Source organism: Lepisosteus oculatus, chromosome 12 (genome assembly GCF_040954835.1).
Source record: "Lepisosteus oculatus isolate fLepOcu1 chromosome 12, fLepOcu1.hap2, whole genome shotgun sequence".
Classification (NCBI taxonomy): Eukaryota; Metazoa; Chordata; class Actinopteri; order Semionotiformes; family Lepisosteidae; genus Lepisosteus; species Lepisosteus oculatus.
Window position 1 is genome coordinate 34,676,584 of NC_090707.1, and position 27,665 is coordinate 34,704,248.

At 39.3% G+C, this 27,665-nt stretch overlaps 1 protein-coding gene and 1 long non-coding RNA gene across 6 annotated transcripts in view; one reads left to right on the forward strand and one right to left on the reverse strand.

Annotated features, from left to right (window-relative positions):
• LOC107078826 (uncharacterized) overlaps window positions 1–27,365 on the forward strand; it is a 120,875-nt gene extending 93,510 nt beyond the window's left edge. The window contains exons 3-7 of one of the 3 annotated variants that reach the window (XR_011191265.1): window positions 7,688–7,829; window positions 9,727–9,799; window positions 20,151–20,209; window positions 23,273–23,325; window positions 24,969–27,365. This is a non-coding gene — a long non-coding RNA (uncharacterized lncRNA). Of the gene's footprint in view, window positions 1–7,687; window positions 7,830–9,726; window positions 9,800–20,150; window positions 20,210–23,196; window positions 23,326–24,968 lie in introns of all 3 variants that reach the window. The other 2 variants (XR_011191264.1, XR_001479801.2) reach the window with 2 other exon arrangements.
• Window positions 4,319–27,665, reverse strand: part of cdk15 (cyclin-dependent kinase 15) — a 140,153-nt gene continuing 116,806 nt past the window's right edge. For 2 of the 3 annotated variants that reach the window (XM_015359369.2, XM_006636765.3), the window contains 2 exons: window positions 23,410–23,552; window positions 4,319–5,914 (listed from right to left, as the gene is read on the reverse strand). In XM_015359369.2, coding sequence (XP_015214855.1) covers window positions 5,802–5,914; window positions 23,410–23,552 — 256 coding nt within the window. In that variant the 3' untranslated portion in view covers window positions 4,319–5,801. The remainder of the gene's footprint in view (window positions 5,915–23,409; window positions 23,553–27,665) is intronic. The other variant, XM_015359370.2, reaches the window with a different exon arrangement.

A 27,665-nucleotide genomic window follows, 5' to 3' on the forward strand; every position in this document is an offset into this window, starting at 1 on the left:
AGTAAACTCTCAGGTGCATCTGTGGATCGTGAGGACGCTGTCTTTTGTTTGTCATATGTGGTGGACTGGGTGTGAATCAAGCCCCGAGTGTTGCTCTCTGTAATCTGGCAGCTGTGCTGAACTCTATTATATTTCTTTCAATGAAATGGCGTGACGAAATGATTAAGTGATTAATGGCGTGTAAGGTGTTTCACATGAATGCACACGTCACCTTTTAATTTTGAACCTGCTCAGGAGCAATTTCTTTGAAAGCCAGCTTTACCGTAAATAAATGCAGCAAAAAAAAGGTTATGTACGCAGGGAGAGGAGGGTACCATCTTCAACACTTTAACCACGGTCATTTTGTGCCTGCTGTTTGCACTTGACCATAGTTCCCACTAGTTGTCCTTTTGTTTGTTTTACTGTTTGATTCTGAAGACCTCCACTGGCTTGACAGTATCTTTGAGGACCTTCAATTTCAATCGGATTCTGTAGTTGTCTTCTCTGTTCAAGACTAAAAAGACTCAGTCATTTTATTCTGTCTTTGCAGGGCTGTCCCTTAAATCTTTGCATTTTTCATTTTATGGTGACCAAAATTGTACGCACGTCATGCATATACACATAAAATTAAATTCTAAACATATAATTTGCATATACACATAAAACTAATTGAAGTATACAAGCAGACCTCCATATACACTGGATAGGAACCAGAAAGTTACAACATATTACAAAACAATGTATAAAAAGTTTGTCCAGTAAGAACAATGTGATTATGAAGGGTTCAGGACCATAAGAGCTCAACTTTGCCCATGATCTGTCAACTTTACCAGCATCTAGGTTATTGCTATAAATTAGGAAGAGCAGTCGTTTAAATATGGATCATTGTGGTATTCCAATAATTCCATCACACCACATTATACTGAAACTGTTACTTGTTGGCACAGTAGTTTGCAGTTCTGGGGTCGTAGGTTTGAATTCGGCCAAGACCCTGGTCTATATAGAATCTGCATGCTCTCCTTTCATGTCACGGAAGTTTTTGGTGCCTGTTCAAATGCTTGGTTTCCCCTCACCTCCCAGAAATATGTATGTTGTGTTGAACTGGATATTCTTCAGTGTTCTCCTGAGATTTCTCCCCATGAGAAAGAGGGCCAATCTTCTTACTTCTTTACCCCCTGAACATGTACAGAGTGACCAAAGTACCCTTTTCCTCTGAGCTCTTTATATGGAGTATGGAATGAGGCAGACAGACATTTTCCAAGTTATTATTAGGGCTGAAAATAAGTTTGTGTGGTGTTTAAGTAAATATTTCATTATATACAGTTCTTTATTGTTACTTATTCTGATTGAGCAAAGATGTCTGAAAGAGCATTTTTAAAGCTATGATCAGCATAGTTCCAACATTGCTCCCTTTGTGTTTATGAAATAGGCTGTCACGTGCTGTTGATTATTTATTGATTTATGTGTTTTTAAGAAAAATTCAACAATTTACATTAGAAAGAAATATTTGAAATATAAACTGCTGAACCTTATTACATTATAAAAGCATTTTTGTGGGGACATTTTTTGTGCCTCTATCTTTAGCTTTGATTGTTGTGATCATTCTAAGACTTCACTTTTTTTAAAATAAGTACATGCATGTGTGTGCAAAAGTACTTATGTGATTTCATTTAGGAATACTGCAAAAATCACAAAGAATAATCAAAAGATTATATGGTTTAGAGAAACATGGAAGTACAATATTATTTCTTTAATGGATACATTCTTTGTGTATATAACACCGTACCAAAAACAATTCCTTTAATGTAAGTTTAAGTTATACATATTTTGTCTACATACACAACACTTTAGGACAAACTCACAAAGAAAATATTATTTAATTTTAATTTCACATGTGATGCAATAATTAACAATAGTCTACTTTTACATAGGCATTTACTGTACCAAAAAACAAAACAGGGCAAACTAGATGTCAAAATCAGAGATGCTAAATATTTACAAGTATTGTAAATATTTAGAAGAAAGTAGGCAAAATTGTTTAGAAATCTATAGTGTAGGAATTGTCCACAGACTTATTCCATTTTAATAAATGGTTTAGATGGTTAAAAAACATTATTATATTGGGCAGTCAAGTATATAATAATAATACTGAGAGCAGTTAGGGAATTTTAAGATCTTGAATTACCTCATTGCCAAACCAATATGAATGGTTTGGTAATGCTTTTTTTGGTGGAAACCAAAGTTAGCTTTTGTCTGTTGAGTTGAAGTTGTTATCTTCGATTTAATTATTTCAAGGGAAACTGGAGTTCTGTTTAGTAGACCTCCAAAGAATTTGTCATCACTGCCTAATCCAGTGATCCACAGAACAATTATTTCTATCCTGCTCTTAAAACTAAACCAAGTCCAAATTTAGGGCACCATTACACTGAAGGGCAAAACGTTTTAAAAAAGTACAGTATATTTGTGAAAAAAGCTGTTCCTGTCTCCAGTTTTAGTAAAGTAGAAGCAATCATTTTTTGAAGATTATAATACATGTTCAAAGAATAAATACAGAAAAAATAAACAAACTTTAGTTTAATAATAAATACAGAATAAATAAACTTTAGTTTAGTTCTAAACTTTAAGTTGCTAACATCCCATTGTTTCATTTCTCTGGCCTTGGTCAGGCCAAGAACATAATTAACAGTGTCAGGTTAGGTTAAGGAAAGCAATTAATTTTAATGGGTGAGTGTATTGTGATAATTTGCATGCCTCTAAAAAAAATGGGGATGCTACAAATATTCTGTTTGTCTGTGTCAAATATTGTTGCCACACACAAAGCTAATGAGAGAGTTTCATCCTAGCTTCAGTGGCTGGTAAAAGCATTAACTCAAGAAATGATGAGCAGGGTTACTGGAGAGATTCACTTGCACAGTTTTAGGAAAACATGTATGGTGATATAAAACAAGAAAAACAATGTAATGGCTCAGTTTGTAAAGAAATACAGATACGAAAAAGCATTGAAAATCTAAATGTTTTTCGTTCATGCTTTTATTCTTTAGCCTAAGCACCAGAACTATTATCCAAGATTATCAATAAACCAGGTAGAAAAAAATTATTGTGGGTGTTTTTCTACGAGGAGGGAAAGTATAACTTTAAAATACACACTGGTTTCTCATGCAATCCATTCCCACTCTCTCTCAGAAATCATTCAATGACCAAAGAGTTCAATCTAAATAAATCTGTAAATTATTTTTTGCCCTTAATTTGGATTTACCAACTGCGATGGACTGGCGTCCAGTCCAGGGCGCACCCTGCCTTATGCCAGTTGCTTGGCTGTGATCGATTTTCAGGACCTCTTACACTTACACTGTAATGAAAAATGTTGACATGCTGCTGTAACACACACACGCAACCAGATCCCTTTGCCATTTATCATGTTGAAAGCTCCACTCTGCCTGGGTCACAACCGACATTACACAGAAGTTGCTTTTGGCTAGATAGTCAAAACAGCACAGAACTATTAATTTATGTTCAGACGTTTGGTGACTCCTGGTCACAACCAACATGGTCCCACTGACCCAGTCCTGAACTAACAACATTTGCATGATAGAGCTCAACCAACACTCTGAACGACTGTTTTTATTGGTTAAGATACAGTACCAATAGAATCTACAAAATATTTTGTGTTCTGGTTTCCTTTAAAATGTTAAAGCATTTTTTGTTCATTTAAGGGAATCAGCAGCCTTCAGTATTTTCCTCTTGTAGCTGAAAGCGTTTATTTAGGGATTGTCAGAGACTTATTCTAATCTAATATACAGTTTAGACCCAATTATTACATTGAGCAGTCAAGTATATAATGACTGCTCAATGTAATAATGCTCAATGCCTGTTTCAGGCAGTTTCAGGCTCTGCATTTCACTGAATGCCAAGCCAATATGAATGCTTGGTGATTCATTTTTGATGTCCACCAAAGTTAGCTTCATGTCCTGTTGGACTCGAGTCTCATTACCAAAAACCTTAAGACTTTGTAAAGGGATTTTCATTTTTGGTTTCTTGAAATCCATAGAGTTTGCAATCATGATACAATCAAGCAGTGCCCAAGCTTTCTTTTTCACTTTCTTTAAACTCATTATTATAAGCCCAAATTTAGGCCTCACTTCCCCATAAGGTTGCAATGATTTGTCTACCTAAAAACAGAACCACTGCTTCTCTGATGACATCAGCAGAGCTATTGAGAGTTTGCATAGGACCAAAGTGACCAAAAAAGAATCCTTTATTTATTTGTTAAAGAAGAAGTATTGCACAATTCTCTACTCTAGATTCACTGATAACCCTATAGGATGTTTACAGGATTGTTTTGTCTTACAGGTTTTTTTAGTCCTACAGAACTTTTTCATAGGTCATTTACACGTCAGCACAAACCACTTCATATTGTTGGTACTGCTGCTCTGTTGCATTTCGTACATTTTTTAAAGTCAGAATTAAGTAGTTCAGTTGATTTATTGTCTTCACTTGAGAGCCTGACCGTAAGCACAAGTATGTTGGACTCCCCCAACTTATGAGAGATAAGATAGAATCCCACTTGGAGAATATTTTTATATAACTGAGCAAAAGTTGGAAAGGTGATGGTTTGACCTCCTCCAAAAGTTTAATCTTAAACTTCAGTTCTTCCTCAGAAAATGAGTGCTGAAAAAGGTGTTTAACTTTTGAGGGGTTTTTTTATGGTGATGTATTAACCTAAGCTTCATTTCCCTCATAATCGGAAAACTGTAGCAGTGAAAACTATACAGAGTTGTTCCTGAACATTTATTGGAGTTTACAATGAAGGCACTGGAGAGAAAGCAGGAACCAAGTTCGCTTTCACCTCAGCTGCACTGACTTGTAATCATTCCTGCAGTCATTTCCTGCAGAAAATAAATTCCATATGTAAGCCTATTTTCTTCACATTCATCTTTTGCATCTTTGCTTCTTTTGCACCACCACAAGATGATGAGGCTCAATGAGCATCATTGTTTTCAAATTAAGAATCCTTTCTTTAAGAATTCTTTAAGAATCCTTGTCAGTCCTTTTTTTTCCCTCTGTTTGAGCCTTGCGACCACTCCTAAAAGCATTGTGTCCTAAAAAATGCCAAACGCTGACATTTCCACCAACCCAGTGACCAATGTTGTTACTGGAGAGCTTCAGAGCATGCAAACTGCTGGCGACCCCATATGCTGACATGAAACAGGCACAGCAATTTAAGGGTTCACTTTTTAAAGAGATACAGACACAAAAACACCCATGAACTTTCTGAAGTGTTTACGCCTACAGATGCTTTTTTAAACTGAGCCCTAAACAACAGGCTTGTCAGTCAATCTTTACCACAAATTAACAAATGAAAAGAGAAGAATCATTGAGAGCATGCAAGTTGATATTTTCCATAAGAAGGAGGAACAAAATCAGATTTTTAGTGACGTGGGCATGGTATTCTTTTCTTAAGCACTCTGAATTCAAAACACTCAGAAGGACCAAATCTTAAGAGCCCACATTAACTATGGAAAAAGTCTCTTAATCAACGTGACCACTCTTTCATCTCTCTTTTCAACGTGACCACTGTTTCATATACTGTGTCTACATGAAATGGGAAAGCATTTTCTTTCTTTTTTTTTGGAATCCCCAGGAAACTTCGACCGGGAGTTCTTCCCCAGGCTGAAATGTCTTGTCCATTCTGTGGTTTTCACCCTTTTTATGGAGAAGATACTTATCTAAAAGGGTCTGATGTGATGGTAACCCAGAGTGAAGATGGTGATTTTGTGTGATAATTTCCAGAAGATCTTCTGGCCACAAGAGATCAGTGGCAGTTACCAGCATTTAGTGAGCGGTGCCAGAGCAGGTCTGCTCTTCCTCCCTGGACTGAAAATGTCCCGAATTTCCGTCTCCAGTCTGACTCCAGGGACCTTAAAGATGGACACAGCTGAAAACAGAAGGAGAAGCCCCAGTAAAGACCTATCATTTCCCAACATTGAAGAAGAATATGAGAACAAAATCAGGATGTTATTCAGTTTTACACTCCTTTGCCAACAGTCTACACTCCTTCAAGGAAAAATATTTAAAAAGTGCTGCGCAAAATGTGTAAATTGTGTAAAAGATTATTTAACATTGGCAGAGGAATGCATTTTTTTTTGTCACTAGGAAGGCTGTGAAGTTAGAAAAAAATAAAGCACATTTTCCACAAGAGCGAAAAGGCTTCAAAGTTGTTAACTGATGCTTTTCGTTGGAAGCACTCATTAAACAAAACAAAGTCGATGTGATGAGTTGTCCAAATAAAATAAAAGCTAACTTGTTACTTTATGCTTCTCAGGCTTAACGACAGTCCATTTTCTTCTGGCAGGTTAATTCGCTTCTGGAAAAATTGGCCCTGGTGTGAGTGTGTGCGTGTCTGTGTTTGTGTCTGTGTGAGCCCTGTGATGGACTGACATCCTGTCCAGGGTGTACCCTGCCTTGTGCCCGTTTCTTACTGGGCCCGTTACCCCTGTGACCCTGAATTAAATAGAAAATGGATGGAGTGATTCATGGATTTTATAATACTGAATTTGTCTCCATTTTTGCATGTCTCTGAACATGAGACCGAAAAGTGAAGGCTAGGCAAGCTCAGTTTCTTTCTGGATCTATTTCTAGGTGTACTGAGAATACCCTGCCTCCAAAGGTGAAATCCATTCGAACCCTCCTCTCCCATTTTGGAAAGGACAGATACAAGAGAAGCCAATCAGCCTGCATCCCTCTTTTATTATGTGGGAAGAAGTCAGAGCCCTGACCTAAACAGGAAAAATGTGGAGAAATAAACCCAGGGCCACAAGGCATAATAGCTTATCAATGGCAGAAAACATTTAAGCGATGCAGTAATTTATACGGGGAAATTACTGGATATCTGTAACATCCAAGAAAGGTTGATAACACAGAGATACGCATTATAAAGTCAGGCTGGATGGATGAGTACTTGTGAGAGGAATACTGGGTGTAAATAATTCACTCAGATGCTTTGAGGTACTTCTGATGAAGATGTATTGCTGTGTTGTGTAAATACCTGCAGGTCTGGGGCCTACCTATTTTCCCAGGACGCACATGACAAGCTCTCCAGAAAAAGCTCCAGAGACAGAATAAAAGGCAATTATGCTAAATCCTCGTGCTGTTAGAGCTGTGACTCCAGGGCACACCACACAGCTCAGCAGTAAGTAATGCAACGTGTGTGGCGATATGCTCAGAATCTAATTGCGCTTGGCTCAGACTGAAGCGAGAAGCGAAACAGGACGTATGTGAAAGTAGACTAACAACCTCATTTTCGCTTTTGCGTCCTGTCCTGCAGCCTTCCCTACTTCATTACAAGGGTACAAGCTCTGCCCTCTATGGGGCTACGAAGCAGTTCTATGAATAACATAATAACTGAGATAACTCTATTCTTGGTTGAATCGCAAGGGCTGTTGACCCGGTTTTAAAAATAAATATCTCTTCATACTCCAATCTGCTGGCTGCATCACTGACTTCTGAAAACCTACTGGGGTCAACCAATGCTGGCATACATGAGTGTTTTAGTGTGGAGCCACCCAGGCAACAGGGGTTGGTCCCAGGCCCAGTTTCCACTATGAGCCCAGTGGGGGTGACGGTACATTATATTTAACAGCAATTAAGTGCCGACTGTTCCATTCATTTCATGTTTCATACTTCAGGAATTTTGTTGTCTTCTCTACAGGGACTAGAGTGGTCAGGCCCTCCTCGTGTGAGTCTTACAAACTTACTGAGGTCAGCATTTCCTTCCATGATTCAACTCTGACCCTAACCTCAGTGGGAGCTGCATTTTGAAACCATAACAGACTAAAGGACAAAATGGCAAGGTGAGCAATTTGATATATTTCTTCCCATAAATGTGATTAAGAAGCTGATTCCCGAATGCTGTGGCTATCAGAAGTAAAAATCCTGGGTGATTTAGAATCTGGGAATTCTATTGATAGAGCCACCAGTCATCTTATTGATTAGGAGAAAATGCTACAGGATTGCACTCAATGGGCTAACAACAAGTTGAAGGAGGAGAATGAGTTCCTGCAGGCCGAACTGTAGCAGCAGAAAAGCTGAGAGACAAAAATACAGCCAGTCTGAGAACAGTGGTAGCGGCCTCCAGGCGGAACTGAAGAAAAGCCAGTTGAGGAGGGTGACAATGGAGTGACCATCACCTCCTGGGCTTTGAACCCCAGAAGCAGAGGAAGAAAGAAATATAGGTGGTAGAGCTTTGACTGTCTCTTTCTTTAGGCTCAAAGTAAAACATTAACCAAAATACAAGTGAAAATTGATTTGCAGTCCATTTAAATTTGAGAACGGGAAGCACTTCTTTTAATAAGTCTTTACACGGATTTGAATCTGCAGCAAGCTGTTGAAGAAGGTATAGTGGCTTCTTTCTAGATCCTTTTACAAACTAGTGCTACCCAAGTAAGATTGATGGGCCAGATGACTTTCCCTTATTTCTGTCTTGTTCAGATGTTCTTTCTTACATACAGTATGTTACAAATGTTGCACTCATTAGAATGTAAGAGGAGCTTCATTATTTCCATCTAGCCTGCAATGTACCTGTAGTTCAGTTTTCTTTTCCTTCTCTACAATGAAGCCTTCGAATGAATGCAGAAATATTCTGGCATTGAAGCCATACAAACACTGCACTCACTGATATGCAATTTCTCCTCAGTGTTGCCACAGCAGGGGGTTGACAGTCTCTTGAATTCCTGGCGGAAGCAATACCCCAACAGTCTTACTGTTGACATCTTTATATATAAAGGAACAGATACTGCCTAGGAAGAGTTGTTTTAAATGCCACTCCAGAGCCAGGATGGCTGTGCTTTGACACAGACACTGGCTTTCACTACAGGACATGTTTCTTACCGAAGCCCTGTGTCACATCAGTGCAGTCAATTGGGAATTAATTCACAATATTGATCTGGAGAGAGCTGATTTATACTGCAGGACATTTACTGAAACAATATCGGTTTAGAATTGCTAGGGGCATCAACCCTTAGATTTGAATGAAAACCTCTGGTGTCCAGTAAATTGACCACTACACAAAAAGAACAAGATGTGCAACCGTTTTCTACTCCTGACTTAGGAGTCTTTGGATGAAAGTGAAAACTTTCACCTCCATTCTGATTACCACAAATTGTACACTCAGTACTTGATGGGCCTCAGACATAATATCAGCACATTCATATATCATTAAAAAGGGGGCTCTCTGTGAAAAGTGAAGATTACAAATTTCAAATATGAAATTGACAGGAAAACAATTAAACTAAAAATTCCATCTGTTGTGGGAAGCCAGCACCTATCCTGGCAAGCAACGGGCACAAGACAGGGTACCTCGTGGGCAGGACATCAGCCCATGCAAGGTAGACCTAAGATGTAACCAGTGCTTCAAAATGCCTTTGGTAAAATGCAGCAATTTCTGTGTATGCAGAAGGGTTCTCAAATTAATAGGAACGTATTACAGTGACATCACCCCAATGGCTTCTCAGTCCAATTCAAGAATCAATCCCATAAAAGGACTGGGGTTAAGGAATACTTGTTCACTTTGCAGCTTACTGCAAGGCATGACTTCAAATCCATATTCTGGGACATGCTTTTTAGGGTTAAAAAGGTTAAAACAGATTCACACCAGAATGGTGACACCAAGCTTAACAGAATATTTTCATGTTGAAATATAAACTCATTAATCAGACCCTCCCTTTTGTCTCCTCACGAACTTTGGCCCAGGTTTTGGAATGAGCCTTGTCTGTGAGTCATCAGACCACAGGATGTTGAGTAAGAACTTCAAAGTCTTGTCTAGGTATGTTTTGGTATACTGTATGCATGTCTTTGACTTTAAACACTTTCAGAAAAAGAAGCCTGTAGCTGTTCATACTGTATATAAATGTGTATTGTATGAGTTCATTGTAAACTGTTTATTAATAAAAATACAAAGATGTGTACACACTTTTCATCTTCAGGACAAAATCTAAGATCATGGGTGAATGCTGGTTTATGTAGTAAAAATTGCAACTGTAATTTATGAAAAATACAGTGCTCTTCAAAAGAATTGGTTCAGTGAAATCACAACTGTTACTTTTCCTTTACAGTCAAACAATTTGTATTTGTGGTCATGTAATGCATGATAACATTTATTTTTGGGCAATTTTGTGTACGCATATGAACTTATTTGAACCAAAACCTAGTTCCACTTCAGCACAGTGAGTTCAAGAGACCATACGTTTTGTGACACGTTTACCTTGAGACAATGTCAGAGCTTAAAAGTCGGTATTTTATTGAGATAAAAGTTGTATGAAGTATGGGATTCATTGAGCTCACCAAACACTAAACATTTTAGATGCAGCCGATTTGAGCTTTTGCCTATTTGAAGGGTGTTCTCTTCTAAACATTGTCTTTCTGCTGGAATCAGTTGGAATGTTCATCTGGATTTAAATTCACATTACAACTGGAGTTTGACTTGTCCAGTTTAGGATTTTGTACTTGTTTTACTACAGGTGAATTGCACTGGCTATATGTTGCTGGTCATTGTCATGCTGAATTGTGAAGCCCCGCCCAATAAGTAAGGATACCTTTGTATCAGCAGACAAAACGTTCCTGTAAACTCCACAGTCCATTCTGCTTATATAATTAGTTACGTTACTGTGAAACTGTGCTCAAATACCAATCAGAATTTCTGGAATATTCCTTCAAACACAACATTTAAGACTTAGCGCTATAATAACTATAATTGTGCTGTAAACATTGCATGGAATAATAACACTATCTGAGTAAAACATACTGTAAGTATACATTGTACTAGCCTCTTCACTGTACCTCTCTCATATTAAGTACTGGGATTTTTAGTATCAAGAATATGGCTTTTGTATCCATCCATTTTCAAGTAACTACTTTATCTTCAGAAAACTCAAACTCAAAGAGAGTCAGAGTCTATCCTAGGGGTCTCTGGGCTCAGGGCATCAGGTGGAAGATACACTCTGGAAGAGATGCTAGTCCATCACAGGGCACACTCCCACACATTGGGGATCTACAGACTGTGGGAACACATTTGTCAAATGTTTCAAAACAGGAGGAGACTGGTGTCAAACACAAGACGCAACACAAAACGCTCCAGCATTGTTTCCATTGAAGAAGCTCCAATATGTGCTGTAGCCCAAAAGCAGCTTAAGCTCTCAATCTGACATACAGTAAATTCATACACTGTATATGCATTTACTGTATATAAAGGAACGTGTAAATCTTAATTCCTTGATTAATGATAGAAAGAAGCTTTGTTAGGTCCTTTATTAATATAGTGACACAATCAATCCCCTTTTCTATTTATTTGATTAAAGGTAAGATTCAAATTGGAGATTGTGCATGTACTGGGCTGGGTACTAGACTATTACATATGGTATATAAATGCCTAATAGCTAACATTTTGAAGGGAGAAATCTGCACATGGGTTTGTGAATTGAAGCAATGTACAGGACAAGACAATAATACATTTCACAAATTTCCCATTGCAATTTCAAAGGTAGATCTCCTTGAGTAGCATAACATAAATCTGTCCATACATATATTATTTGTAATTCTACAACTGAGTACAAGGGAGGTAGATGGGTAATCAAAATATACAATATTATGCTTAACAGGTACAATGGAATGCCTTTTCCTGGGTACATTTTTTTAATTTACTTTTTATTCACAGCAAGCAAGGCAGAGAAATATAACAGACATCCAGGTGTAAAGAGAGCTGTCAGCAGCCTGTTGTCCCTGATACCAAAAACTGGAGCACTAATGAGACCTCATTATATTTGCCAGCTTTATGTTGTATTTTTATCATAATTATGCCCAAACGTCACCTCCTGAATAAAAAGATGCAGTCATATGCTGGCAGAATTAAAACGCTGTTAGTCATCTCGTCTTTATCTCTGGTGCAGTGTTTTCTTATCCTTTGTGAAAAAAAATATATATACAGATTTAATTGCATCTCCAGCAACTGACAAGAGCTGACATATTAAAAGGCATTCTGTAGTTTAGTTGCATCTTAAGGAATATTTTGCCTTCAATTTAGATATTTATATTTGCATTTTCTTAAGTGTTCATCTCAGCCAGAGACAGCCGAGCCAGGGAAGGGAGGAGAGGAGTATCTTTTGATCCGAAAGCTCCTGTTTTGTTTGCAGGGAATGTCTGAGATGGAATGTACGACTACACAGAAAAGTTTCCTGTTTGAATCATGGGGGTTTTTGGGCAAAGAAAAAAAAAATCAAGTCTCTGCTGCCTTGACTGTAAAACACATGATTATAGAGAGTTGTTTTTTTCCTTTGAATCACCTTCACCCCTTCCACGCAACTCACCAGCTCTCTCTGTGAAAACCCATAACTGAAAAACAGAAAAATACAGTTACAATAATAAAAGTAACTGGGAACCTAAAATAACACCTCAAAGTGTTTAGTCTGCTTTTTAAAAATCAACACGGACTCTAAGTTCTCACCACTCCGGAGCACATAGCCTAAAAAGGTCTACTGTTCCTCTGAAAGGAATCAGCCGAATATTCCAGTTCGTCAATGAGTCTGAAACACACTGCAGAGCTGCACGATGACAGATTGTGTACATGTAAAAAAATAGTTCAAGAGCAGGTTTATTGGATGGGTGGGACCACATACTTTCCAGATGTGTAGAACAACATTTGCCCAGCATTGGAAATATGGATAACACCATAGATCGAAGGGCTGCATATTCAATTGATAAATTCTTTATATCCAGGGCATTAACAAAATGTAAAGAATTAAGGACCTTAGGAAATAATGATGATGATCACATGGATGATGACAATTTACACTATTCATCTGAAGTTAAAATGTTCACATGTAAAAATTCTATACAGTGTTACTTGTAGCCATCTCTCAGGTGTGGTATAACCAAAATGGGTGATGGATCTATTCAGGAAAATAGATATTGAAATAGATTTTCTGTATTGAAAGTGGAAAGAATGGGGGGAGAGATTTACTATCAGTTGGAGGGGGTCTTCTTATTGGGATAAACAACGCAAAGGTGCATAAGAAGGAAGTATTTGGAAAACCATGGTCCAGCAGGCAAGAACATGATCAAAGCCTACAGCAGAATGATAGGAGAAGAGGAGGATCTTTCCAAAAATGTCAAGGAGGGTCCGAGTTTAAAGGTTGAAGGCCAAATTTAGGATATGCACAGCAAAATATATATAGCAAAAATATATAATCAAGAACTCTAAAGGAGCAAAACCTATTTGAACCAATGTATTGAACATTGGGTGGGGTGGCGCTGCCTGAGGAAATTCTCAGCCTGTTGCCTTGGACAGATGCAAGACGGAATGTTTTCAAGAACAGGGCAATTTCGCTGCCTGACTCTAAAGCTTAGAAAAAAGTGAGAGTACTCCGGTCTCCTCCCACAGTCCAATGACAAACTGGTAGATTGGTGTGCCCTGCGTTGGACTGGTGTCTGGTCCAGAATGTATCCTTGCATTCTGGGATACATTGCCACCTATTGACATTTGATTGGACATTAGCATAGTTCCTGTACACTTCAGAATTCATTCTGCTGCTGCATTATCAGTCAGATCTTCAATAAAGACCAGGGAGCCAGTTCCAGAGGGAGACCTGATGGTCCAAGCCATGCTTCACAAATGAGATGTTGGACTTTGGATCTTTGCAGTTCCTCTCTGTTCCCACGCTCTTGCCTTTCCATCACTTTGATAAACTCTTACCTTCGTCTCATCTGTCTAAAAAACTCCGCTGTAACCCAGGTTACAGTCAATAGTGTTTTTCTTCCTGCTGACCTGATTATCCCCCACCTGGCATTTGTTGGATCTGCTCTCACCTGTCTAGATCTCCTTGCCTGGCACAAGCACTGGCTGCGGTAGCTCTCTATCTGCCTGATTCTCCACCTGAAGCTGCCCACAGCTGTGATCTACTCCTGCTTCCCTAGTTATCCATTATCCAAGGCAGCCGTTGCCCTCCCTTTTTCAATAATGGCTTTTCCTGCAATTAACAGAGAAATTTTTGCTTCATTAGTTTCATTTTAGATCTTATTCCTGATGTCGTGGAATAGCTGGGTGAAAAAGCTGGGTGCTGATCAGGTCCCTAGATCATCACTTCTAATGCCAGTGCCCATTCATCATCCCTAGCACCAACTACAATGCTTTATCATAGTAGGGTCCCAACCTCCTCTTCCATACTACTGTATGATCATCTCTGAAATGAAGTGGGTTACGGGTATCTGTTATATTCTTTATCAGCTTTGGAAATATTTTAAAACCAAATTTAGTGCATCCCACCCCTCCCCCAGTAAAAACTGAACAATTTTAGAAACTGTGTCATGTTTAATACATTTTCTTTACCTTCCAAGTTAATACCTGAGAATATCAATGACTTTCATATTGAATTACTTGGCTGGATTAAAACATGGGTGAGGAAAAATGTTAACAGCTGTATTTTAAACAACTTCTGAAGGCTATAAATTCCACAGTAAAACTATGTAACTAGTGAGGGAAAAGAGGATTTTTCTTGTGCCTCTTGACCTGAAGTTAAACAAAGCAATGGGGGTTTGCTTAATTCTAACATTTCATTCTCACCCTCCTTATCGATTCAAGGACCGAAACTTGGAGCTACTTACAGACCATCTGGTCTGTAATAATAGGAATTTCCTAACAGCGTTTACTGAATTTTTAACAGCATACTTCCTCAGCACAAAACTGCTTTTATAGTAGATTAAAACAGTAGATTCATTACTTGATTTTTCATCACTGTTGGATTCTCACTGCTGTACACGGTAAACGCAGGTACCTACGTATTGTCATGGTCACATACATCAGCTAGTTCTCCCAAAGTGGATTGGTGAGCCTTGTGTTGCCATATCTGATCTTACAATGTCTGATAATTGTCGCTGATTGAACAAGCCAAATTATTTTGACAACTGAATATTCAGTCTACAAAGCCTATACTGGGTGTAGATACTACCCACTGGTTAGGATTTTCTTGGGTTTGGATTTTGTTCCGTTATAATCTTATAGATTGAATCAACTAGGTTTAAGAATAGATTGCACTTTTTCCTGCTCTTCCTACAAAAACAAAACCTTGATTTCTACCGAAAGGTAAGATTTTAAAAAGGAAGAAATACAGATATAGAAGAGCTCCAAAACTAGGTTTATCTGATCAAAAGGAAGGCTGGAAAGATTTTATAATTCATCTTTGATTTAGCCAGGGCTACTGATAATTGTTATTATAGATTAATAATCAATGGTCATGACAAACCAAGACTGATGTCCCCAAGGAAGTCACAGATTTCCTCTGGGAGAAATTGATTCAGCTTTTAATGCAAGAGCCCGGGAAACTGTGCACACAAGCATGAACTATTGCACTGTAACAGTAGTGACCAATTCTCTCTGCTTTCTCCAATTTTCAGATTGCTATACTTTGTTTAAATAAAGCAGCATATCTTATTTTGCTGCTAATTAGCGGTATACAAGCTGCACGCAGAATCATTTGCTCTGGCTGTGCGTCAACAGGCATTAATGTTTTGAAGGCTGGAAATCAGCACAGACATGACACTATGTTTTGTACTTATGATGCGGTCTTTGTAACGGTGTGCTTGATGCTGAACATAGAATATCTGTCTGCCAAATCAATGAATGAAATGTTTTGACATTTTGACAAAATATGATAAGCCTCACAGAAAGGAAGAGACAGGCTTAGCGCAGTGCCTTGCTGACAGGCTCACAGACGTCTGCTTGCGTTGAAATACGGATGCCTGTGACCCATTGCTTTTACTCTTGTAATTCTGTTGCGTTTTCAGTCAGTTGTTGGGCTTGAGCAATTATAGAGTGAATCAGTACCCTGGAATTGGGTGTAGGAGCTGCTTGCTCTCAGCGTTCACAAAGTCTTTTTAGCGCTAGTTTATACTTAAAATGCATTGAATAAAATTTGCGTTGTGTTGATTGTAGATGCCATGGTGCTATGTGCTACTGGGAAAAAACAGACACTCGTGGATTTGCCTGACTTGATTTACCTCACCTGGACCTGACACTATCCACATTATTGTTTATCTTTTAGGATTTATTTTTAACCGCAGAATTCAGGCTGACAGACTTGAACATGATGTTTCGCAAACGAATTACAGCTGTAAAACAGTGACAAAAGGTGATTCATACTAAATAAAATCAAAGCATAGGTTTTCACCACCTTATTCTATCGTTTGATACCAGCTGGAGTGAGCAATAGCCCGTGCACAAGATGCATTTTGTCTCTTGTCTAACCCCTTTAATGAGGAGGTAAAGAACAAAAGAAAACATGTTTCTGCTTTAGATCTGTCTCGAGTACACTGTCTTTTTAATTTGTTTTTAAGGGTCCTGGAAAATCACAAAAAAACTATGCATAAAATACCACGGTAGAACAGTTTTTCCCCTTGGCTTGTAAAAACATGTATGCTATTCAGCCCTGGATTTAAAATGTTGATTCTATGCTACAGAACACGCCAACAAAACACACTAGAACATCACAGTGAGCACACTAACGAATAAAATTGGACTTTGTTATAATGTGAATCCAAATATAACAGCAAAATTCAGACAGGCAAGAAATAATAGAAAGCTTCTATAATGTAATATCAATTCTTTGTTAATTTGCTACGGTATCCTTAATGGTTGTATACTTTGATTCTAAAACTTCTTTTAAGTATGGAAAGATTTAATTCATTTAATTAATCAGTGGAGAGATCAGTAGTTTTGAACAGATAGCAGAGACTTGTTGTAGTTTTGGCCCTCTAACCTCATCTATAGCATACAGGTAAGCCCTATTTAGAGGCACAGACCCTAGTTCCAAATAAAGAATAAAGCATGAAAAAGGTATCATCTGTTATCCCTTTGCACCCACAAGCAGTGAGTGCAATCAGCACATGGGATGTAGAAACAAAAAAACGTATTTTTCTCAAATTATACTCATTGTTTTTTGTGAAAAATAATTCACAAAAGACTTACACGATAAATTAAAAGGACTGTTAGTGAAACCAGAAGACTGCCAAACAATTGTGTTTCTTGTTTTTTTAAACAGACACGTTTTTCAGCCGACTCCCGATTCACCTTAATATTGTCTCCATGGGATGGCTTTTACTTATGCCCATATTACAAGAACTTTGCTTAGATTTCTATCTTTCTTCCAAGAATGATGAATTATGTTTTATGTATCTTGTTTGCTAAGACCCTGAATCAACATCAAAGGATGACCTACATATCTGTGACAGCAAGCCCAGAAAAAGACAATATTGGGAAAAGCAGAGCTAGCTGTTGAGGGTGGATTAATGATGTTTAATAAAGATAGCATATGTTAAGTGTTTCTGGAGTTACAGAGCCATTGGATTCCTGTTGTCTCTTGTCCTTCCCAGACTCCCATAGAACATGTTTACAAGCTTCGGAATCACATTGATACTGCTGAATCTTTTAAAATGTGCAAATTGGTTCCAACATTCTGGAAGATTTGGCAGGGTTTTGTTAACATACATGTAAATAGAAAAAGTTCACAATGTGCTATAGAGTAGCTCATCTGGTCAAAGTGCATGCTCTGAACTGGTTGAGCATTGTGATCGTGATGGACAATCATTCTGCTCTCCAGAAGCAGTTTGGACTCTCATTCTCACCTGTCATGCCCATATTTCCTCCCTGTTCCTTCTTACCTACTCTGCCTTTTGTTCTCCAATGCTAATTTATGTATTTTCCTTTCATCATGGTATAAACCTTATTATTATTATTATTATTATTAATAATAATAATAATAATAATAATAATAATAATTCCTTACACTTCTATAGTGCTTTTCTGGACACTGCACTCAAAGCACTTTACAGGTAATAGGGACTCCCCTCCACCACCACCAGTGTGTATCCCCCACGTGGATGATGCGACAGCAGCCATAGTGCGTCAGTACACTCACCACACAGCAGCTATCAGTGGAAAGGAGAACAGAGTGATGAAGCCAGTTCATAGATGGGGATAATTAGGAGGCCATGACTGGTAAAGGCCAGGGGGAGACTTGGCCAGGGTCGGACTTGGACAGACTTCGATGTCTAGGGGTTACACCTCTACTCTTTTCTTTCTGGGATTTTCATGACCACGGAGAGTTAAGACTTTGGTTTACGTCTCATCCGGAGTAAGACGCCTTTTTACAGTATAGTTTCCCTGTCACTATACTGGGACATTAGGACTCACACAGACAGCAGGGTGAGTACCCCTATTGGCCCCACTAACACCTCTTCCAGCAGCAACCTTAGGTTTTCCCAGAGGTTCTCCCATCCAGGTACAAAGCAGGCTCACACCTGCTGAGCTTCAGCAGATTGCCACTGCATTGTGGGGAGTAGGGTGATGTACAGTAGCTGCTGGCTGCTAAACCGTGACCTGTTCCACATGATCCAGACATGGCTATTTCAAGTTTCAGTTATGTCACTAGTCTACTGTCAGAGGGATTCCCTAGGAAGCAGGGCCCAATAGGCTCAGCGACTTAGGGGCAAAGGGAAAGAGTCGACTAGAGCTCTCTCAGCTATGACCAAAACAAGACCCCTGCAATTCCTCAGATACCTGCGGACATACAGAAATATCAGTGAGGGACATGCTCCTCCGTCAATCAGAGCTGACTCTCCTGTGCATAACTAAAGGACATGTGTCAAAGGATGATAAGTGGATGTCATAAGTGGGCACATTGTGCTTGTCTGCACTATTACATCCGACCAGTATGAGTGCAAGGGGTCATTGCTGTGAGCCCAGACACACGAGAGAAAAACTAGCTATTCTGCACTGGGATAGGGCTCCAACAAAAAACGAACTGGCAGTTTACCATTATTTCACTGGGTAAACTGATACAACAGTGCAATAAGGACATTAGTGATCAGTATTCTGCTTTATAAACACAGTATACATGCAGAAAAGAGTAAGACAGCACAGTAGTTAAATTCTCAAACGATAACACTGTAGTCCATCAACGCCAAAGTGCCACAATTCAAAGACTTATCCTTTTAAGATTTGGCTGTTATATTAGGCACAGTAATACAAGGCAATGAGAGTCTGCTTGTTCAAAGGAATGTTGAAGGACGGTCAGTAGGGATAGCCTGTTGTCTTTAATCAAGAGAGAAGCTGGAGAGTAGCCTCATCTACATGCGGAAGCATAACCATTGTTAAACAGCCCCTCAGGTCTCTGAACAAGAGTGTGACAGGGGAAATGGGAAACAAATGTTACTGGAAAGTGAAACTCATCAGTCTGAGTTCACTACCACTCTAGACATGAGCAGTCTCCTTGCTGGAACGTACAGCTTTTTTTAATATGGTGGAAAATTACCATTTCAAATCATAAATCCAAGTGGCGGGCAGTGAAAGACATTTCCTTTGAATCTCGGATGGCAGATTAATAGAAAATATCTCTTGTTTAAAAAAAAGACATTCTCTTTCACTTGCATTGAATTTATTTTATACTTTCTGAAATCCCTGCTTGCATGAATAATGTGCACCTTCACAATCCTGGGCACGTCACAGTCTATCAATGGCTTGTTGAAGATTACCGAACAGGACAAGTGCATTTCCAAATGAATTTAAGTCAGAGAGTTAACCTTTTTAGAATTATTTCTTAAAATATCTAAAGCCATCAAGCCTGTCTAAATATGTTCTATAATTGTTGGATTTTATTGATCCTCTACTATCATCAGTATAGCCACAACAGTCATGAAAAATAATTATGCAATTATGTACCCAAGTATAAATACAATTTTAAAAGTAGCACAGTGCTTTCGTGTGATTTAGTTGCCAGAATTAACTTTGCAGTCTAAGAAAGAGTCAGGCCTGGGGCCTCAGACATTCAGTAAAAGACAAGAAAAAGTGGAGTCATGATAAGGTTACGGTGTAGACATTTCACATCTTCGTTGGACCCGTTATGAAAATGTCACATGCTTGTCGTCACACTACTTAGACGTTGTTGATACTGTTGACTTTTTTCCCATTGTTCTATTTCATGACTTTATAAATTGATTCAGAATTTACAAATGAATTTGTCTCTTTCACTTCCATTTTTGGTCACACTGTATCAATACCTTTGCTGCTAAATCTAATACAATGAACACATTACCTAGGAGAGATAACCTTTTAGTTCTCCTTTGTGTCATAGACCTCCAGAAGCAACTTCCACCTGGAATGATGTCTCTTTAAACATTTTGTAATAACTTGGTAAGTATGGACAGTAGAGGCCTGGTTCAGGGCTTGAATTGAGGCTAAACCATCATTACAGCCTGCAGTTGTGTCAGATGGAGGATGGGACCCAGCTCTCACTGACAGTACTGGCAGCGTGTTAGAGTATGAACAATGGCGTCAGGCCTCTGTCATGCTATTTTTACCTGGCTATTTCCCTGCTGACCTCTGCGCAACCAGCTCCACCCAGCTTACACAGCTTAAAAAGCCAGAAGTCCGTAAGAGAATGGACAAACCTGCCACTTCAATATATGGAGGTTCAGTACAGGTGTTGTTCTGTATTTAGTTATTTTAATTTAAGTATTTAATTTTGTATTTAATATATGTAGTTTCCCACTTTTGCTTCATGAAGTAACCTCTTTAGAAGCTATTTATGGTTAATTATTAATCTTGGGTAGTACTAGCAGGATACAACAAGGAAACTAAGCAAGGTAATTCAGCTGGACAGAAATTACTTCTGCCTGGGAAAAGGATGCATTTTCTCAAATGTGTGCTGCATAAGTGCTCCTAAGCCACACCTGGTATTCTACTATTCTGTTCTTATGGAAACAGAGTGTGGGCAGCAGAGTGACACAATGGTTAGTACAGATGCCTTGCAATACTGGGACCCTGGGTTCGATTTCACAGACCCTGGAGTTCTATCTGAATGGAGATTGTATGTTTTCCTCATGTTTGTGTGGGCTTTTGCCAGGTGCTGTGGTTTCCTCCCTCAGTCCAAAGACATACAGTACATGTAGGTTAATTAGCTTCCAGGAAACTTGGTCCTGGTGTGACTGTGTGCAAGTCTGTGTCTGTGTGTGCCCTGCAATGGACTGGCATCCTATCTGGGATGTATTCTGCCTTGTGCCCGTTGCTTGCTAAGACAGACCCTGGCTCCCTGTGATCCTTAATTGAATGAAGCCGTCAAAAAATGGATGGGTGAATTTGAGTGTTGGGATAGGTATTTAAGTACTATGCATAGTAGTGATCTATTTCAAACTTTTCAAAGTTAAATTAAAAAATTCAGCCCACTTTAGCCAAATGACATTACGTTCACAATAATAAATATTCACATATCCTTGGGTAGAATGTGCAATTTGATTTTTGATTAACGTGTGAGTCCTTTAGGGATGGATAAGTGAGTTGATTTGAATTAGAACAACAAACTGATGGAGGGATTCTTGTCTTCCATCAAATGTTTCACAGCTGTTATCAGCTTGAGCTGAAATGTTGGAAAACATGACTTGCCGTAAATCTTATTTCCTTGAAGCTGAAAACAGGAACCCTCCCTTTGATGAGATGTTCGCAAAAGGGTTGACATAATTTAAAAAGATTTTAAACATGATCCAAGAAGTGGAGAATGAATCGTTTGGCGTGTTAAAGTGGGAAATGGTACTCAATGTCAAATCTGTTCCTTGAAACCTGTGCTTTAACAATTTCCCTGAAGAAGAAAAACTACCAAAAGTTATATATAGATATATAAGGAGGACATCATTGAGTAGTATAAAAAGTAACAAAAAATAAATGAAAATAGTATGATTTAAGCATTCCTTGGTGAGACTGCAATCTAATCAGTCCTCTTGAATGTACAGTGCAGGGCAGAGCCTTTTTATCACACTTCAATAGAACAACCAAATTATTGGAATTTCATTAATACTAATTGTACTGCCCTTCAGTACATTAACTCTAGTCATTCCATTTCCAATGCTACAATTAATATTCAGTGCAACATGGCTGTATTTTGTTATGAAGCTCAAATTACAACGAGTAAGAAATGTAGTTGTCGATGACAGCACCTGCTTTGCTCTCGTCTGCAAACCAATCTCGGAATTTAAGCATGAGGCACTTATGGTAAAGACGTCGCAAAGCTAATGTGAAGGATGAGAAAATGAAACAATAACTTATCCCTACGGCTGATGTGATTGTGAGGTCTTTTTACATACACCCTCTGGGTTACCCTGGGTTAAGTCACAATAAAACACACCTGCCAATTCTAAATTACAAACAGCACACTTGATGATAGACCTCAATTTGGGCAGACATCAACCCCCCCTTACCCCTGTACTATTTTAACAGCTCATTTTTCTTCCGTAGTAACAATAAGAACCTGCATCACACACCACTCAACGCACCTAAAGAAGGTTCATCACGACAGCGAGAGGAGTACTAAATGTGTCAACGTCTGACCTGCATCCTGAGGGAGCTTAGTTGACTCTTTAAATCTTACCTAAAGAATATTTGTTTTAATATTCTTGGTGCTCGCACTGGGGACACTAACAACACCAGCTTGATATACTGGAAAAATATCTCATCCCCTCAGTGGTAATGATTCTCAGGTGAATCTGTAGTGTCTTTGTTTGCAAGAATGTTTGCATCACCAGTACTTATAATACAGAAAATCTCTATATTTTTTTTGCTTTCATTGTGCTTTTTCATTTTTAAGAATGCAGTGACTGATTTTCTTGGGGACTAGAAGCAGGGAACATTCACACTCATATCTGGAAGGCAAATGGCCATTGTCATCAAAAAACAACGACAAAAAACAAAACAAAATGGTAACCTACAGTATTTCATTTTAAGCCAATTAACCTGATTTATGCAAAAACGACAAACAGTGGCCCACCCTAATGAAATGCATTTTTACACCAGAGAAAATGAGCTTGGTTTCGAGAGGTTAGTAAACACAGAGATGTTTAGTTTTAGGTCGTTGCGTCCAGGGAAAACGAGAAACATACCTATATAAACAAGAACAAAATCAACATGCATCTGTGCAGACACGCACTCGTAAGTACTTCCAAAGTGTAGTGTCAATTGAAAATCAATATACAAACACAGTTGTCTAGCAGGGTAGCAGCTGCAGTAGCAGAGAGTGTGTCATCTTTGACCAGTCTTTCTTTTTTTAATGAGCGCATAACCACAATACCAACCCGCATATGGAAAGTAAAATAAATACATTTATAAGCCTCCCGTGCCTTTTTTTTTTTTAGCGTGTGTTGCTGTAGCTTTCATCATCTCCCTGGAGAAGCGCGAACTAACTACAGCGCCTGCTTGTCATTATCCCAGGCAGTGGAGGAGGCCCCCGCTGCTTTGACAAATGTGATTTAATTGGACGGAAGGTAGGTGGATTGGAGAATGAGGGAGAGTTGACAAGCAGGCGGGGAGGGAGGTGGGGAGGGCCTCAACAGGTGGGGAGTACGTACTGTCAGGCAGCTGCAGCAGAGCCGGGGAAAGGCTGCCGAAGTACTCGTGCTGGAGGGCTTCTTGGGCAGGCAGCCGGTCCTGGGGGACACTATGCAGCAGCTTCTGGGCCAGGTCCTCCGCCTTGTAGGGCAGCTGTCCCAGTCTACGTGTGAGAAGGGAAATGGACTGGTCAATCCTTGGTCACAAAGCACAGCACGCGGAGCTTTACTACACTGGTAAAGAGCACCCCTGACGCTGAGATAACGCAGCTGTGACAAACACAATTCCTCAAATTTTCATATCAGAGTATCATAGTAAAGCATTATTAAGTGCCTGAGGGGGTCCCTTTCATCTTGTGCGATACACAGCAACCGTTTCATACCACCGCGCAGCAGAAAGTGTAGGGAAGTGTGAAATTGCTTAAACTAGGCCCCCAACTCATATGGACATTGGGAAGGGATCTTTAATAATCAAGTATTGAGACTTTGGTTTAATTTCTTGTTCTCAAAAACGGAAGAGTGAGAAACACAGCTTCTGTGGAACAGTGTCCTTGGTCACTACAGCTAGGCACGGCTTTTGAGAATCTTGTCCAGATGGAATTGTGTCACCAAGTGGTTTAACACAGCTTACAGCAACTTAGTTTGTCCTCAGAGGTCTCCCATCCCAGCACTGACCAGGTCCGACGAGATGAGGCTAGAGGTCATACTGCTGCTTTATGTACATTGCCCATAGATAATCTACAGCACCTTTTGTTGCTTTGTATTTGGAATTAAAATGCATTATTTTTTTCATTTATGTACACATCCTACAACTCAATATTCCAGACAGTTTTCGAACATTAACAATAACAACTGAAAAGTGTCTACTCCTCCTTGTAATAGCAATCCTAAATTAGCTCAGGTGTAAACACAATCACACACCAAATTTAATGGGATTACACCTGATTTAAACAGCAGTGTTTCACATGGTTTCAGGCTAAATTTAGTAGTTCTGGATAGTGCAGATTCAAACAAAGACTCAACCATGAGCACTGAGGAGCTTTCAGAAAGACTCTGGGACAAAGGTATGGAAAGGCACAGATTAGGGGATGGGTATAAAAACATTTGAAGGCCTTGAATATCCCTTGGTGCACAGTCAAGATGATTATTAAGAAGGGAAAGATGTATAGTCCCATCACGACCCTTCCTAGATCAGACCATCCCTACCTACCTACCATCCCTACCTAGATCAGATCACCCCTCCAAACTGGATGGCTGATCAGAAAAAGACAAGGACAACTTTGAAAGAGATACTAGCTTTTTCTGGCCAAGAATAGTCGAAGTGTGCCTCTTACAATGACGTCCCAAGCACTCCAAAAATCTGGCCCATGTGGCAGGGTGGCAAGAAAGAAGCCATTACTCAAGAGAGCCCACACTGAATCCTGTTTAAAGTATCCAAAACCCACTTATCCTGTAGCCATGTCATAAAAAGTTTTGTGGTTTGATGAAACCCAAAATAGCACATGACCGAAAGAACACCATCCCTACTGTGAAGCACAGTGGTGGCAGCATCATGTTATGGTGATGTTTGTCATTGACAGGGACTGGGGCACTTGTCAGGACAGAAGGGAAAATGAACGGAGCAAAGTCCGGAAAAGTCCTTGAAGAAAACCTGCTTCTCTCTACAAGAAAGATGAAACTGGGACAGAAGTTCAACGTTCAGCATGACAACGACCCGCAGCCAGAGCTACTCAGAAGTGGCTAAAGAACAGAAAGGCAAATGTCCGCGAGTAGCTCAGTCAGAGCATCAACCAAAAGTCTGTTGCATGACTTGAAGACCATTGTCCATCAATGATCCCTAAGGAACATGAACAGTTATGTAAAGAACAGTGGTCAAATATTGTTAAATACAGAAATGCAACTCTAGCAGAGACACTACCCAACAGACTAACAGCTGTAATTTCTGCCAATGGTCTTTTCACCATAGCATTTAACTCCGACTCATCCACTTATGACATTTCAGTTTTGTATTTTTAATATGTATTTTATTTTTAAAAAAAGCATTTTTCCTTTAAAAGTGTGGAGTTTTGCCCGTAGAGGAAACCATCCTAATTTAAGTGCACTGAACTTAAATGTAAAGGCACTGACGCAACTGAAAGTGAAAAAAGTTAAAGGGGGTTTAGACTTTCAGTAGGCTCTGTATGAGACCCTCCCAGTACATCTACTCAAGACACCCTGCTTGCAAAATGACATTAAACAAAGGCTGGTGATAACTGTTCTTAGAGTGATAAAATGTGTTAGTGAGTGATTAACATTACTCTAAGGCACAGATGAAACAATGGATCACTTTGCTACAAGAATCCCAGGTGTAGCCTGAAACAGTAAGTATGCTAATGCCTTAGTATGCATTAAATAAAGTACTGAGGCATTTTTACCATTTCTTCTATATATCATTCCAGCCTCCTATATTAATGTGATTAATAATAGTCATTATTCATTCATTGGCTTACACTTCTGGCTTTGCATGGGGAAGGGGTTAGAGAAAATCTGTCAGGGTGGCATGGTGGCACAATTGTGTATGGTGTCTGCATGAAGTTTGTATGTTGTGCTAGAGTTCATGTGAGTTTCCTCTGTGTGCTCCGATTTCCTCCTGCAGGTCATAAACATAGCACTGGATTAATTCGGTCCTGGAAAAATCAGACTTGGTGTGAGGGTGTGTGTGTGTGTTTGTGTCAGTGTTGTCACTAGGGACGTTTGAGAATACCTGGTCAGACCCTATGCGGTACTGAAACTGTAGGCTGAATGAGTAAGGCATCCAAATCCCAAGAGCGAAAGGCAGAAGACTTGATCGAGGTTGGAAGGCTAGGTCGGGTTTCTGGAGTGTCAGGTCGAGAGTATCCAAATCCAAAAACACTAGACAGAGACAAAGTCGAGGCCAGAGATAGAACAGGGTCGGGTATCCAGTAGTCAGGTCGAGAGTATCCAAATCCCAAAAATGCTAGACAGAGATGAAGTCGAGGCCGGAGATAGAGCAGGGTCGGGTATCCAGTAGTCAGGTCGAAAAAGGTACGCGCACAAGAGAAAACCGAAAGTCAATCTCAACAGTGAGCAAGGACTGAGAGGAGTGAGACGTTATAAATTGGAAAAGGCGTGAGAATAGATTAATTAGTGCGCAGGTGTTGATGGCGAGAGGTGCACGTGGAAATACGGTTCGTGACAGTTTGTGTCTGTGTTTGCCCTGCGATGGACTGGGTTTCCATCTATGGTGTGTCCTGTCTCATGCCCATTCTGGCCAGGACAGGATTTGGCTGTGACCCTGTATTGGATAAAGCAGTTTGAATGGAGTTTGTGAACGTGAAGTCATTCAAAGACCTCAAGACCATTGTTAGACCGTTGAATGTTGAAACTGCTGAACCACAAAGGAGACCCCTATTGAGTTTCTGGAGCTGCAGCTCGAGAAGCAGTCTGAGGAGTTATTTTTAACTGAAATGGTCAATCGGAGTGGCAAGCAGCCTAGGGAGTATAAAGAAAAAGATATTTCAATGGATGAAGAATCCACAAATAGAAATGCAAAAGAAAACAAATGTCTGAAAATAGTAAGCACCCCTTAAAATCATTCAGACTTAAGTGCAACAGGTTTTTTTAAACTTGGAGGTAAAAGGTTGAAGCTTGTTTAAAATTGGGTCGAGCTCAACGCATCCATAGAATGAAGCACAAGCATGGCGTCATAATTCTTAGCTTAGATGTGGCTGAAGCTTGGAGTGATTTGGTGGAGAAAAATGTGAGTCCTGAATCATGAAGTGCTCTTTAATTTGCTGTGAAAACCTTTACAATAGAACAAGAGTCATGCTATTCTGCCATTTCCAAGATATTGAGAACAATATTGTAGACATCAAGCCGAAAGGGGGGTAGAAAAGGAGGCTGTGGTTCCTCATTTCCTTTGAAAAGCTCTTGTTTTCACTACGGAGATGAGATCAAATGTTATAAACTTTTATGTGGTATAAACTGAGCAGGCAAAGCTAGCTTTTGTGCCCTTCTATGGCGTAATCACTAAAAAGTCCATTTGAAATAGTTTTAACCCTTGTTTAATATTGATCATAAAAAAATAAAGTTAGGAAATATGAGTTAATAAACGTTTAATGGGTTGGGACGTACATCTAAGTTTATCCAGCCCAGGTTAAAAGATTTCATGGGTGAGCCACATTATCTTTAAGTAAGTGGGGATATGTAAAAAAAAACCTGTAACAAATTAGAACATATTTTGATGACCTCATAGAGCACATTACTAGCTGTGTTAC